Here is a 12,418-nt window from a genome sequence, read left to right as displayed (position 1 = left end):
TTGTAGACCTTGATTTAGAAACTCTAACTATAGTCAATGGTCTATCAGACCAAATAACATCTAACTCCAGATACTTTCTTAAAGGTTAGTATATTAATCTGCAGGTGAAACTAATTTTAAAAAGCATGTCTGTATTCATCTCAAGGACAGAGGTGGTTTTTTTTTTTTAAGATTTTATTTATTTATTCACGAGAGACACAGGCAGAGCTGGAGAAGCAGGCTCCCTGCAGGGATCCAGATGCGGGACCTGAGACAAAGGGAGATGCTCAACCACCCAGGGGCCCCAGGGGGGTGTTTTTAAGTCTTTTTGACTTGCAGATTTTAAAATTTCATGAGTCTAGCATAAGAATATGTGTATTTCTGTACAGGCATGTAGACTTTATCATTTAAATATTATTGTACCTTTTATTTTAAACATTTTTGAGTCATTACCTTGTGCCCCTCAACCCAATGTATATTTTCCCTTAAAAAATAGTCAAGAAATGTATATTAGAATAAAGTAAAAGCAAACTTTAATTGCCTTATTGGACACTTTCCAGTATCATCTACTTAGTAATCAATTAATTTAATCAGATTCACCCTCTGGTTTAAATGTTGAAAAAGGCTTTTTTAAGAATTACAGTAATTGAACTGATTGATGTGCTTCCCATATTTGTAACAGCTTTTAAGTCTGTTTATCTACCAAATGTCTTAGATTAAGTTAAATCATAAGAGGCTCTGTTTATCAAATCAGATAGCTGAAATCTTTTGTTTCCTTGGTGGGGTTGGTCTCTGAAAACAAACAAACAAGAAAACTAGAAATTCCATTCTAGTTTTTTTTTTTAATGTCTACTTTTGATACCCCGAATGCAAATCTTAGTAATTACTGCTACTTTCTATTAAATCACGCACACATGATGTAGAAGACTTGTAAGGTTTCGGTAAATAAAATTCCAAAACGAGGACACAGAATGCTCCTTCCTGACATGTTTTTATGATGATGTTGGCAGGTCTTTAATTCCCTTCTGAATTTTCAATACCCAGAGTTTTGCCTCCTTTTTTTTTTTTTTTTTTCTTTTTTATGTGCTAAGTTCAAGCTTATAGCTCATGAGCTCCAGTTCTCGGACGTGGCTTAAGGCACCACTCTAGGCGGGCGACTTTTACAGACCATGTTCTGTTCCCCGCACCTTAGGATGAAGTATCTCAGACGTGGCCAAATTGTACCTTTAGGATGACTCTTCTATCATGTGACCACAGCTCCTGCTGACTTCAGACACTCGGCAAAGCCCTTACTGGCCATCTCGCCTTCTCTCCCACCAGCTGGCTGTAAGGAAGGGCAAGCAACATCGGTTTCACCGGCATAAGGGGGGGGGGGCAGGCTGGTTAGTTTTCTCCCAGCCCAGCAGGTGCTCGGGCTGCTGGGTCCAGGCGCGCCACCGCGGGTCGGGGTGGACACGGCCATCTGGGCCGGGGCCGAGTGCTCCGCAGCGAGGTGCAGGCCCCTCCGGCGTAGCTCAGCTCACTCCCGGACCTTAGCATCCCTGTCTCTGGCTGCCGCCAGGGGAGTCCTCCCTCTTACCGAGGTGAAGGTCAACGGATGTACAAGCCGGGGAGGAAAAATGGGGGGGGCAGCGGGGCGAAGAACACGAAGGCCCACACCGAGAAGGCTCCACAGAGCGAAAGGCAACTTGGAAGCATCATCTCTCCTGAGGACTTCCTGGGCCCTCAGGAATCCTCCGTGGGGACCGGCTGTGGGATCCCCAGCAAGCTGGGACGAATAAAGGGGGTCACGTCTGCAAAGGGCCTGGGGCCGGACGGTGCGAAGACTTGGGCTAGTCTATGCAGCCTCAGGAGACGTAGGGATAATAGCCTTGGGAGAGTAGCTGCGACCGCAAGGGAACTCGCTAAAGACAACTGAAGTGTGTGTGCGTGTGTGTGCGTGTGTGTGTGTGTGTGCGTGTGTGTGTGCGTGTGTGAGTGTGTGTGCACGTGAGACGAAAGACCCGGAGTTCCATTAAGTCTCTATGGATCCCAGTCTCACTGGGGGTGATAAGTGGGCCCCTTGTCACCACATACTCCATATTTCTTGTTCTAAAACTATGCTAGACCTAAAAATGAGGGTAAGAAAAGCAAGAGAAAAAAAAAACAGATTTGATATAAAAATAATCTCTACTGAACTATCTTGCACATATTTGGTGATAGATGTTGGTTGAGTAACTTCAGGCCTCGCACAGGAAGACTTGAAAGGTCAAGGAGACAAATCCAGGGCTGGGGTTCCAGCTCTGTGCGGGCCCCACACCGGCTTCCAGGGGCGCGGGGCAGTGGTTGTGGGGTGCCCGCCACGGAAGGACACACAGGGCCTGGGGATCTGCGGACCGCTGTCCTGCTGGGAGTTTCAATTTTATACAGAAGGATCCAGAACACAGAGCAAGCTCTACCTGCTTCTTGGTGGTGCCGGTGTCTCACTCTGCTCACCCCGAGCAGCCCTGCGCCCCCACCCCCGGCTTTCCCAGTGCCTCAGGGAAGTGCCCGGAAAGCTGGGAGGTGGCCGGGGGTCAGGGTGCTGGGGACCCAGTGGGCTGGCCTGGTTCCTCCCCCGCTCCCGGGCCTCACCTCCCCTAACCCGGGCCTGGCCGGCCAGTCCACCTCCACTGGGGCGCTCCCTGCAGCCAAGGGGTTGCCTCAAGCGTGGATTGTCTCAGGGTCACTGACACTTTGACAGCTGACTCTTCGGAGCCCCAGGCCCTGGGTCAGGGGGCTGGAGGAGGCTTCCCGACTCCCCGGCAGGGCAGGCCGCTCCTGGACTCGTGCTCTCACTGCCAAGGGCCTGCAAGCTCGCCCCACCCGGCCGGGCCTGGGCAGGCGGTAGAGGCCGGGGAGCCGGGCCGGGGCTGCAGGTGCCCCCCACAGCTGCACCCCCAGCTCCCCATGACTCCCCACTGTGGGACCGCAGGTGGCGGCAAGCCTGCTGCCCTGGGACAAGCACAGGCAGGGCAAGCCGGAGCCGCACCCGGTGCCCTAGCACAGCTGCTGCCCGGCCGGGTGCGGGCCCTGGGGGTCGGGACATTGCTCCACAGCCACGAGCTGACGGGGGACAAGCCGCCTCCTTTCACGCAGGGGGTTCACGGAGGCTCAAAAGGTAGTTTGCGAAGCCTGCGGGGTCACCCTGCATCCAACACCTGTCCACTTGGGTCGTGCGTCCTAATGTCATGACCGCGGCTGGGGCTGCGCGCAGGGGGGGGGGGGGGCGGTGCACCTGCGGCGCGGGGCTGCCGGGGCCTCGCGGGCCACACCTTCCGCACGTACCAGTTTGGCCGAAGCAGCGGGAACCGAGGGCGGCGATGCCCAGGCCTCGTCACGTGCCCCGCGCTCCGGCGGGTCTGCGGGTCGCGCCCACGCCCGCCCCCCCCCCCGCCCCCCATCCCCCGTCCCCCGCCCCCCGCCTCCCTGCCGTCCCCGCTGAGCCCCAGGCGGCCGCGTGCTGGGCGGCGGCAGGGCGCGGGGCTGCGGGGCCGGCGCGGAGGTGCGGGAGGGGCAGGTGCGGGGGCGGCAGGTGTGCACTGGGGTCCCAGCGGGGGGCTGGGGGGCAGGTGGAGGTGCAGGTGCAGACCGGGGTCCTGGCGGGGGGCTGGGAGGGCAGGTGCTGGGGGGGCAGGTGTGGGGGAGACAGGTGTGGACGGGGTACTGGCGGGGGGCTAGCGGGGGCAGGTGAGGGGGCAGGTGCAGACCGGGGTCCTGGCGGGGGGCTGCGGAGGCAGGTGCTGGGGGGGCAGGTGTGGGGGAGACAGGTGTGGACGGGGTACTGGCGGGGGGCTGGAGGGGCAGGTGCGGGAGGGGCAGGTGCGGGGGTGCAGGTGTGGACCGTGTCCCGGCGGCGGGGCGGTGGGGGGAGGCCTCAGGTGCGGGGGGCAGGTGCGGGGGCGCAGGTGCGGGGGCCAGGTGCGGGGGGCAGGTGCGGGGGCTAGGTGCAGGGGCAGGTGCGGGGCCAGGTGCGGGGGGCAGGTGCGGGGGTCAGGTGCAGGGGCAGGTGCGGGGGCCAGGTGCGGGGGCGCAGGTGCGGGGGGCTGGTCCGGGGGCGCAGGTGTGGGGGCGCAGGTGCGGGTGGCAGGTGCGGGGGCCAGGTGCGGGGACCAGGTGCGGGGACCAGGTGCGGCGGGCAGGTGCGGGGGGCAGGTGCGGCGGCGCAGGTGTGGGGGCGCAGGTGCGGGGGGCAGGTGCGGGGGGCAGGTGTGGGGGCCGGGTGCGGGGACCAGGTGCGGGGACCAGGTGTGGCGGCGCAGGTGTGGGGGCGCAGGTGCGGGGGGCAGGTGCGGGGGCAGGTGCGGACCGGCCGGGCATCCCGGCTGGGCCCGCCGTCGGGGCCGCGCCCCAGGGCTCCGCGCGCCTCTGCGGGTCCCTTTGGCTCAGCCCTGAGGTCCGCGGGTCCGGCGCGAAGTTCGCGTGGCGCTGGCGGGGCAGGTCCGAGCGCGCAGCTGCGGGGCGCGGGCCGGGGCGCGGGGCGGGCGGCGTCCCGGGGGGGGGGGGGGGGCTGCGGCCCACGACGGCCCTGCGCCACCGCCACCGCCACCGCCACCGCCACCGCCACCGCCACCGCCGCCGCCACCGCCGCAGCCGCGCCCGCCGCCGAGTCCCCTGCAGCTCGCGGCCGGAGGGAAGGTGGGTGCGCGGGGGGGGGGGGGGGGGAGGGGGAGCTCCGGGGGGGGAGGGGGGGAGGGGGGAGGGCGGGAGCGGGAGCGGGAGCGGGAGCCCAGAGCGCTCCAGACGGCGGCGCGAGCGGCTGCTCGGGAGGCGGCGGCGCGGGCTGCGCGGGCGGCGGGAGCGGGAGCGGAGCGGAGCGGGAGGCGGAGGCCGCCGCAAGGTGAGGCTCCGGGAGGCAGCGTGTCCGCTCGCTCGCTCGCTCGGGCCGCCGCGGCCGGGCCTCCGTGCTCCGCCCGCCTGTCCTGCCTGCCCGGGGCCGCGCGTGCGAGCGGGGGAGGGGGCGCGGGTCGGTGCACCCCAGCCCCCCGCACCCGCACCCGCACCGCACCGCACCCGCACCCGCACCCGCACCCCGCCCCGCCCCGCCTGACGCGGCCCCGCCCGCCCGTGTCTCCCCCCGCAGATGCTCAAGGTGCCGGCCCTGCTGTGGGTCTGCGCCGCCGCCTGGTGCGCTCGGGCCGCGGCGGCGGGGGCTGCGGCCGGGGGGCGGCCGGACGGCGGCAATTTCCTGGACGATAAACAATGGCTCAGCACCGTCTCCCAGTACGGCCGCGAGGGCGGACAGTGGAACAGATTCCGAGACGTAAGTGCGCGCGGCCCCTCCCCGGACAGCAGGGCGCGCTCGTCCCCGGGGCCGCCGCGGCGCTCGCTGGGCGCTGGGGGGCGGGGGTGGGGACCTGCGGGGACCTGGGGGGGCGCGGGGACATGGGGGGACCTGGGGGGACCTGGGGAGGAGCGGGGACCTGGGGGGACCTGGGGGTCCCGGGGACACGGGGGGGAGCGGGGACCTGCGGGGACCTGGGGGTAGCGGGGACCTGGGGGGACCTGGGGGGTCGCGGGGACATGGGGGGACCTGGGGGTCCCGGGGACCTGGGGGGGCGCGGGGACCTGGGGGGACCTGGGGAGGAGCGGGGACCTGGGGGGGAGCGGGGACCTGCGGGGACCTAGGGGTCCCGGGGACATGGGGGGGCGCGGGGACCTGCGGGGACCTGGGGGGGAGCGGGGACCTGGGGGGACCCGGGGATCCCGGGGACATGGGGGGGCGCGGGGACCTGCGGGGACCTGGGGGGAAGCGGGGACCTGGGGGAACCCGGGGGTCCCGGGGACATGGGGGGGCGCGGGGACCTGCGGGGACCTGGGGCGCACCGGGGACCTGGGGGGGAGCGGGGACCTGGGGGGACCCGGGGGTCCCGGGGACATGGGGGGGAGCGGGGATCTGCGGGGACCTGGGACGCACCGGGGACCTGGGAGGGAGCGGGGACCTGCGGGGACCTGGGGGGGAGCGGGGACCTACGGGAACCTGAGGGTCCCGGGGACATGGGGGGCGCGGGGACCTGCGGGGACCTGGGGCGCACCGGGGACCTGGGGGGGGAGCGGGGACCTGCGGGGACCTGGGGGCGCGGGGCTCCGGGGCTCCGGGGTTCCGGGGCTGGGGAAGTTGCGGTTCCGCCGACCCCGCCCGGCCAGCGACTGGGGAAGGCTCCCGGGGCCGCCCCAGTGGAGAGGTCGGCCGCTGCCCCGCACCCCGGTCCCGACCCTGCACCCCCGTCCCCCACCTGCCCCCGTCCCCCATCCCTTGTCCCCGCACAGACCCATCTCCTACCTGCCCCCGCACCCCCGTCCCCCACCTGTCCCCGCCCCCGGCCCGCAGGGGTCGCACGCGGAGCGCCGACTGCGCCCCGTAACTTCCGAGCGGTCTGAGCAGGTGCGCGGGCCGGAGCTGGGGCTGCAGTAACTCGGCTCCATCCCGTTGCTGACGGCCCCGAAGGAGTTTGAGGGGCGCTGGGAAGGGGCCCGGGCGGGAGGCGGCGGCACCGCGCACCGAGCCGCGGCCGCAACTGGAGCGCAGACGGCGTCTCCCTGGGGTCGGCGAGCGGGGCGGGGCGCGGGGGGCGCGAGCCTGCGGGCCGGGCCGGTCCTCTCCCCCCCCTCGCCCCGCCGGCCTCTGAGAGCCCCGGCCGGGGGTGTCACGGGGCGGGGAGGGGGGATCCCGCGGCGGGTGACCGCCCCCCACTCCTGCGGACCCCGACGGCGGCGCGGAGATGCGCGGAACCAGGCGGGGCGGGCGGTGCACCTGTTGGGCCCCTGGGGATGGAGCGCGTGCACCTGCTGGGCCCCTGGGGATGGAGCGCGTGCACCTGCTGGGACCCTGGGAGCGCGGCGCGTGCACCTGCTGGGCCCCCGGGGAGCGGGGCGCGTGCACCTGGTGGGCCCCCGGGGAGCGGGGCGCGTGCACCTGGTGGGCCCCCGGGGAGCGGGGCGCGTGCACCTGGTGGGACCCTGGGAGCGGAGCGCGTGCACCTGCTGGCCCCCCGGGGAGCGGGGCGCGTGCACCTGGTGGGCCCCTGGGAGCGGGACGCGTGCACCTGCTGGGCCCCCGGGGAGCGGGGCGCGTGCACCTGCTGGGCCCCCGGGGAGCGGGGCGCGTGCACCTGCTGGGCCCCTGGGGACGGAGCGCGTGCACCTGCTGGGCCCCCGGGGAGCGGGGCGCGTGCACCTGCTGGGCCCCTGGGGACGGGGACGGGGCGCGTGTGGTGCACCTGCTAGGCCCCCCGGGGGGGATGGAGCGTGTGCACCTGCTGGGTCCCCGGGGGCGGGGCGCGTGCACCTGCTGGGCCTCTGGGGGCTGGGAGCGTGCGGTGCACCTGCTGGGCCCCCGCGGGGCGTCCAGCTCCCCAGCCCCAGGTATGTCGGGCCCTGGGGCGGGGGTCCCCCCCCCCGGGGGTCACCGAAGAGCTCAGGGGTTCCTGGAGGAGGCTCCTGCGTGCTAGAGGTGGGGCTGCCCTCCTGCCGCTGGACAGGCTAAGGCCGGGCTCCCCAGGCCTCCCGAACGTGGTGCTGTGGCTCCGTGACATCCCTTACGCCCCGGTTCTGTTTGACTTTGTGCTAATATTGAGTACAAAGTTGCACTCAAAAAACCCATGTAAAAAAAAAAAAAAAAAAACAGCCAACACGCAAATGAGGTATTCCTAAAGCTGGGGAAGAATTTCTGCTTATCACATCACTTGGAAAACAAAAAAAAAAATATTGAAGATTCTGTCGTTATTTGAATCATGCTTCACAAAATGCCGTCTTATTTCTTAATGGCTGCTTGAAAATTTTTGAAATAAAAAGTTTTCTTCTCTAAAATATATTTTCAATCTTCAATATTTTAATGTTCTCTTACTTTATTCAAATTACGTTTTTGAATTATTAACAGCGGCCAGTCATAGTTGGGCAGTTTGTAAATATGTTTGCTTTAAACTGCGGAAGCAAGCTGGGTTGCCTGAAAGAATGAAATATTCCGGGAATCATTTAGGCAGCTTCTATAGACACGGAGCAGGGCATTTCACTGCCATAGTACTTTCAGTTATTCTTACTTGATGTCTGAGGCAGGGGGGAAATCCATTAAAAGTATATGTTAAATAAAGGATTTACCGATTTTTTATTTTATTTTATTTTTTATTTTTTTATTTTTTTTCCGAATTTTTTTTTAGCAGGTATGTTTTGAAGCACATGAAATAATGAAAATATAATAATTACCTATTTAAAAAGTATATCAGGTTGTAGCCTTGCCACTTTAGTAAGATAATTATGTTTTTGTGACAATAACTTCTGGAGGGCATGGAGACGTGTTTTTTTTTTCCCCCTTTTAACCACCTGTTGCTCATTTAGCATAAGATGTCTGCGGATGCGAGACTTCTCAACTCAGAATGCATAATCCGGATGCGCATTTAAACCATCCACTGCCCTGCTAATGTGCAGATTGTTTTTTCCCTTTTTGGGGGATCATTGGCTTCATAACTTTGTTTTTCCTGTATCTTTTAAGATACCGTTAATTTTTCTCATTTTCATCTGGAAGCCCGTGGTTGTGAGGCATTGCTTGAAATACGTTTGTGCTGCGTGACTCCACCTTTAAATGTTCTGCATCAGCATTGATATCTTAGGTGATAGATTTGCATAGTCTCTATGAAGGCAAAGAAACAAGGAAATCAGCCTCTTTTCGAAACAATTTAACCAAAGTAATTGTTTATTTTTCTCTCATAAAAAATATAATTTTATTTACAAAAAAAAAAAAAAAAGCTTTGGAATGCCTATGCAATAACCAAGATTAGAATTAACCTTTACCTTTCTTCTTGTGACTATTTTACACACTCAACATTATTTTACAAGTGATTTCTTAGTGAACCTTTGAACTGTATCGTCTTTTGAATTATATTTGGAAGCTATTTCGAGTGATATTTGAAAATGCAATCCATCATTATGTTTTAATTGAATGATTTTTAAGATAAATGCAGTTTTTATATTATGTGCAATATAAATATATGACTGTGTTATATATAATACAGTTTTAGAAATGAGGAGCATGGATAGGAAGGATTATGTGAGAACAGATGAACATAGGAAGCCCTGCTGCTGAAGAATCATTTTCTCAATTTCCTCAATGTAAATCACAGAGAAATAATTAAACCAAAGTCAAGCTTAACACAGAAGAAACTTCAAATAATTTTGACCACTTTATACTAGGAGTGCTCTTTGAGTAAAGTTTTGTTGACCTTTAAAGTATACAGAATGTCATTATATAGACAGAAAACTTTTCCTTTTGAAAGTCATTAGTATATTTGTTAGTATAAAAACTCCTGTGGGGGGGAAAAAAAAAAAACTCCTGTGGATATTCTGACCCCTATGTTTTAAGAAAAGTTAAATTTAAAGATATAGAGAAGTCAACTCATTTAAAAATAAGTGTAGTAGATAGACCCAGAATGTTATGTTCGGGGTATAATTGTGTGATTTTAAAATAAAGCCAAAAAATAAATAACATAGAATAAAGGCAACAAACCAAAAACTTCCAACAACAGGCTATATCTAGTAGATAGGCTGGTTACATTTACTCTTTTTTTTTTTTTTTTTTTTTTAGCTTAAGTGAGTAGTGGTAAAATCAGGCACACAAGATTCCCCAGTGGAGCAATTGTGGGAATAGTACCTTTACCTGGAACAGGTGTGAGGAATTCCTTCAGCATCTGTAAATATACACACGCCTATTAGGAGAATTGAAAATCGAGATCATTATAAGAAAACAAAAATCATTAGCTTCTGAATCAAATGGTCTGTATAGTTCACATTTCAAATATTTGTGTTTTGGGATCCCTGGGTGGCGCAGCGGTTTGGCGCCTGCCTTTGGCCCAGGGCGCGATCTTGGAGACCCGGGATCGAATCCCACATCAGGCTCCCGGTGCATGGAGCCTGCTTCTCCCTCCGCCTGTGTCTCTGCCTCTCTCTCTCTCTGTGACTATCATAAATAAATAAAAATTTAAAAAAAAAAAACAAATATTTGTGTTTTATAAATCAATTAAATCATATCCTTAATCATGTGAAAATGAGCAAGGAATTTAGAAGCCAATGAGTTAATTGATGAGTGACGTCATACCTTTATCGATCTTAAATATTATGGCTTCACTAAAGTACATGTTGTAATTAAGAATGACAAAAAAAAAGATGGTATATGGTGGAAGCAATATAATAAACGTGTAAGTGGCAGCGATGGCCATGCTGATTTCAGACAGCTCACAAGACGAGAACCGTACCCCTGCATTGACACGCAAATACTTCTGATTACATTTATTTTTCAATAAAAATTCCCGGGGCGGGAGAGGTAGGTGGGAGGAGGCACGAACAGGTGCAGCACAGAGGATTTTTAGGGCAGTGACAATACTCTATGATGGGTCATACGTATCATTACATGTTTGTCCAAACCCATAGAAAGCACAGCGTCCAGGGAGACGGCAGGTGAGGAAGGCAGGTCAGAGAATAGGCGGGGACCTGCTGATTTCTGGAAAGGGACTGTCCCCTAGAAGGGGTGTCACCTTATCAGCCCCCAGGTGGATGGAGCACAGGGTTATGGCTCTCAGGTGAACTGTAGACCGAGTGTGGATGTAGATTCATCCACCATGAGGAACGAGCACCCGGGCGGGGGGTGGGGGGGTTGGAACTGGGGAGGTTGCGCTTCTGTGGTGGCCCGAGCTGTGTGGGAAAGCTCTCAATTTTTCTGTGAACCCAAACCCCTCTAAAAAACAAGTGTTTTGTTTTGTTTTGTTTTTTTTTTTGGTTTTTATTTATTTATGATAGTCACAGAGAGAGAGAGAGAGAGGCAGAGACACAGGCAGAGGGAGAAGCAGGCTCCATGCACCGGGAGCCCGAAGTGGGATTCGATCCCGGGTCTCCAGGATCGCGCCCTGGGCCAAAGGCAGGCGCCAAACCGCTGCGCCACCCAGGGATCCCTAAAAAACAAGTTTTAAAATCATAACCACAACCCCAGCCTCTTCCCAAACAGACACATGAAAATCTGGGGCTCGTTTTGAACATTGTTTCAAGAACTGGTTGCCATTCTTCTTGCTAAACCCACAATCAGCTTGTTTCTGCTCATTCCTCACGTAGTTTTTACAGCCCTTTAGGTATCTTGAGAGCAATGATAAAGTCTTACAATGCGACTTTATTTATTTTTTAATTATTTTATTATTATTATTATTAATTATTTTGTTACAATGTGACTTTAAAAGGAATCAACCTTAATCTAAAGGACATGTAAAGGATCGTGAGCACGTAAAATACAGGTTTAAGTGTCTCAGAGGCACTTACATTAGAAGTTGACTTTTTAAAATGCCTGATTTGGATATTTGGGATAATAAGATAACCTTTCTTAACTTTTTTTTCTTTTTATTTCCTTTTCACATCTGAGTTGAGGTTTCATCCTAGTAAAGCCTACGGCTTATTTGGGGGGGCGGGAGGCACTTAGTGGCTACAGACGAGTAAAGCCCCCCGGAGTCTTATCAGCTTTTACTGCTATCAGTCAGTCCATGAGCAGTGGGCTCCTAGGCCTACTCCAAGTAAAGCGTGTCATTGCTTTGAAAGGCGTTAAAATGGGATCCCCGGGTGGCTCAGTGGTTGAGCACCTGCCTTCGGCCCAGGGCGTGATCCTGGAGTCCTGGGATCGAGCCCTGAGTCGGGCTCCTGGCACGGAGCCTGCTTCTCCCTCCTCCGCCCCCCCCTCTCTCTCTGTGTCTATCATAAATAAATAAATCTTAAAAAAAAATAAAAGGTGTTAAAATTCAAGCAGAATCTTTAAGGAATACTCTCGCGGCATTCTGTTTCCTGACCGTCCAGATACCCTTAGCGTGAGGGCCTGTCCTCTGTGGTGCCTTTTCTCAAAATTAATTTTCCTAGTTGAGGTGTCCTTGATGAAATCGTAGATATTTAAGCTGTGCGACGTGACGCTTCCATATCCACGCGTACTGTGAGGTGGTCCCCTTCGGAGCGAGTGTTAACAGGAGCAAGGGGAACCCCACCACTTGACCTTTCCGCAATACGTGACAGAAATAAAGGGTCATTAGAAATCGGAGAAACTGGAGAGGTTAAAGCGCCATCCTCTTCGTTCAGGAACCCTTCATCAAGAATAAATATCTAATTCTGATTTTTAAAACAGTGACCTCGTAGTGTTTCTCCCATTCTTAGCTGTGGTCGCCGTTACCTGTATTTTGTTGAGTTGAGCGCGTGGGCTTGCCCTTGGCCGTTCTTCCCGCAAGTGTTTTCTCTCTTTTGATCTTTTTCATTCTCCTTTGGTGTTTTGATGACTACGGTACTCTGTGTAGGAATCCAGGGAAGCGCATGGGGCATATCTGGTGCACGGGTTTGCAGGTGAGGCCCGGTACAGACCGCAGCAGACTCTAGTTTTCTATATTCAGCGATTGTTCAAACCGGTTATGTC

At 56.9% G+C, this 12,418-nt stretch overlaps 1 protein-coding gene and 1 long non-coding RNA gene across 11 annotated transcripts in view; one reads left to right on the top strand and one right to left on the bottom strand.

The window, feature by feature from the left end:
• Positions 1–489: 489 nt before the first annotated feature.
• On the bottom strand, positions 490–3,370 carry LOC140594346 (uncharacterized). The gene is made up of 2 exons (XR_011995062.1): positions 2,593–3,370; positions 490–1,303 (listed from the first exon to the last, which is right to left on the bottom strand). It is a non-coding gene; the product is annotated as an uncharacterized lncRNA (long non-coding RNA).
• A 1,167-nt stretch (positions 3,371–4,537) lies between these two features.
• SPOCK3 (SPARC (osteonectin), cwcv and kazal like domains proteoglycan 3) overlaps positions 4,538–12,418 on the top strand; it is a 407,001-nt gene continuing 399,120 nt past the window's right edge. For 4 of the 10 annotated variants that reach the window (XM_072725007.1, XM_072725005.1, XM_072725002.1 and 1 more), the window contains exons 1-2: positions 4,722–4,837; positions 5,081–5,260. In XM_072725007.1, the coding sequence (XP_072581108.1) occupies positions 5,081–5,260 (180 nt within the window). In that variant the 5' untranslated portion in view covers positions 4,722–4,837. Of the gene's footprint in view, positions 4,636–4,715; positions 4,838–5,080; positions 5,261–12,418 lie in introns of those variants that run through there. The other 6 variants (XM_072725010.1, XM_072725003.1, XM_072725012.1 and 3 more) reach the window with 5 other exon arrangements.

This window comes from Vulpes vulpes, chromosome 10 (assembly GCF_048418805.1).
Source record: "Vulpes vulpes isolate BD-2025 chromosome 10, VulVul3, whole genome shotgun sequence".
In the NCBI taxonomy this organism is placed as follows: Eukaryota; Metazoa; Chordata; class Mammalia; order Carnivora; family Canidae; genus Vulpes; species Vulpes vulpes.
The sequence above is the reverse complement of the archived record's forward strand: the minus strand, read 5'-3'. Positions and strand labels throughout refer to the sequence as shown.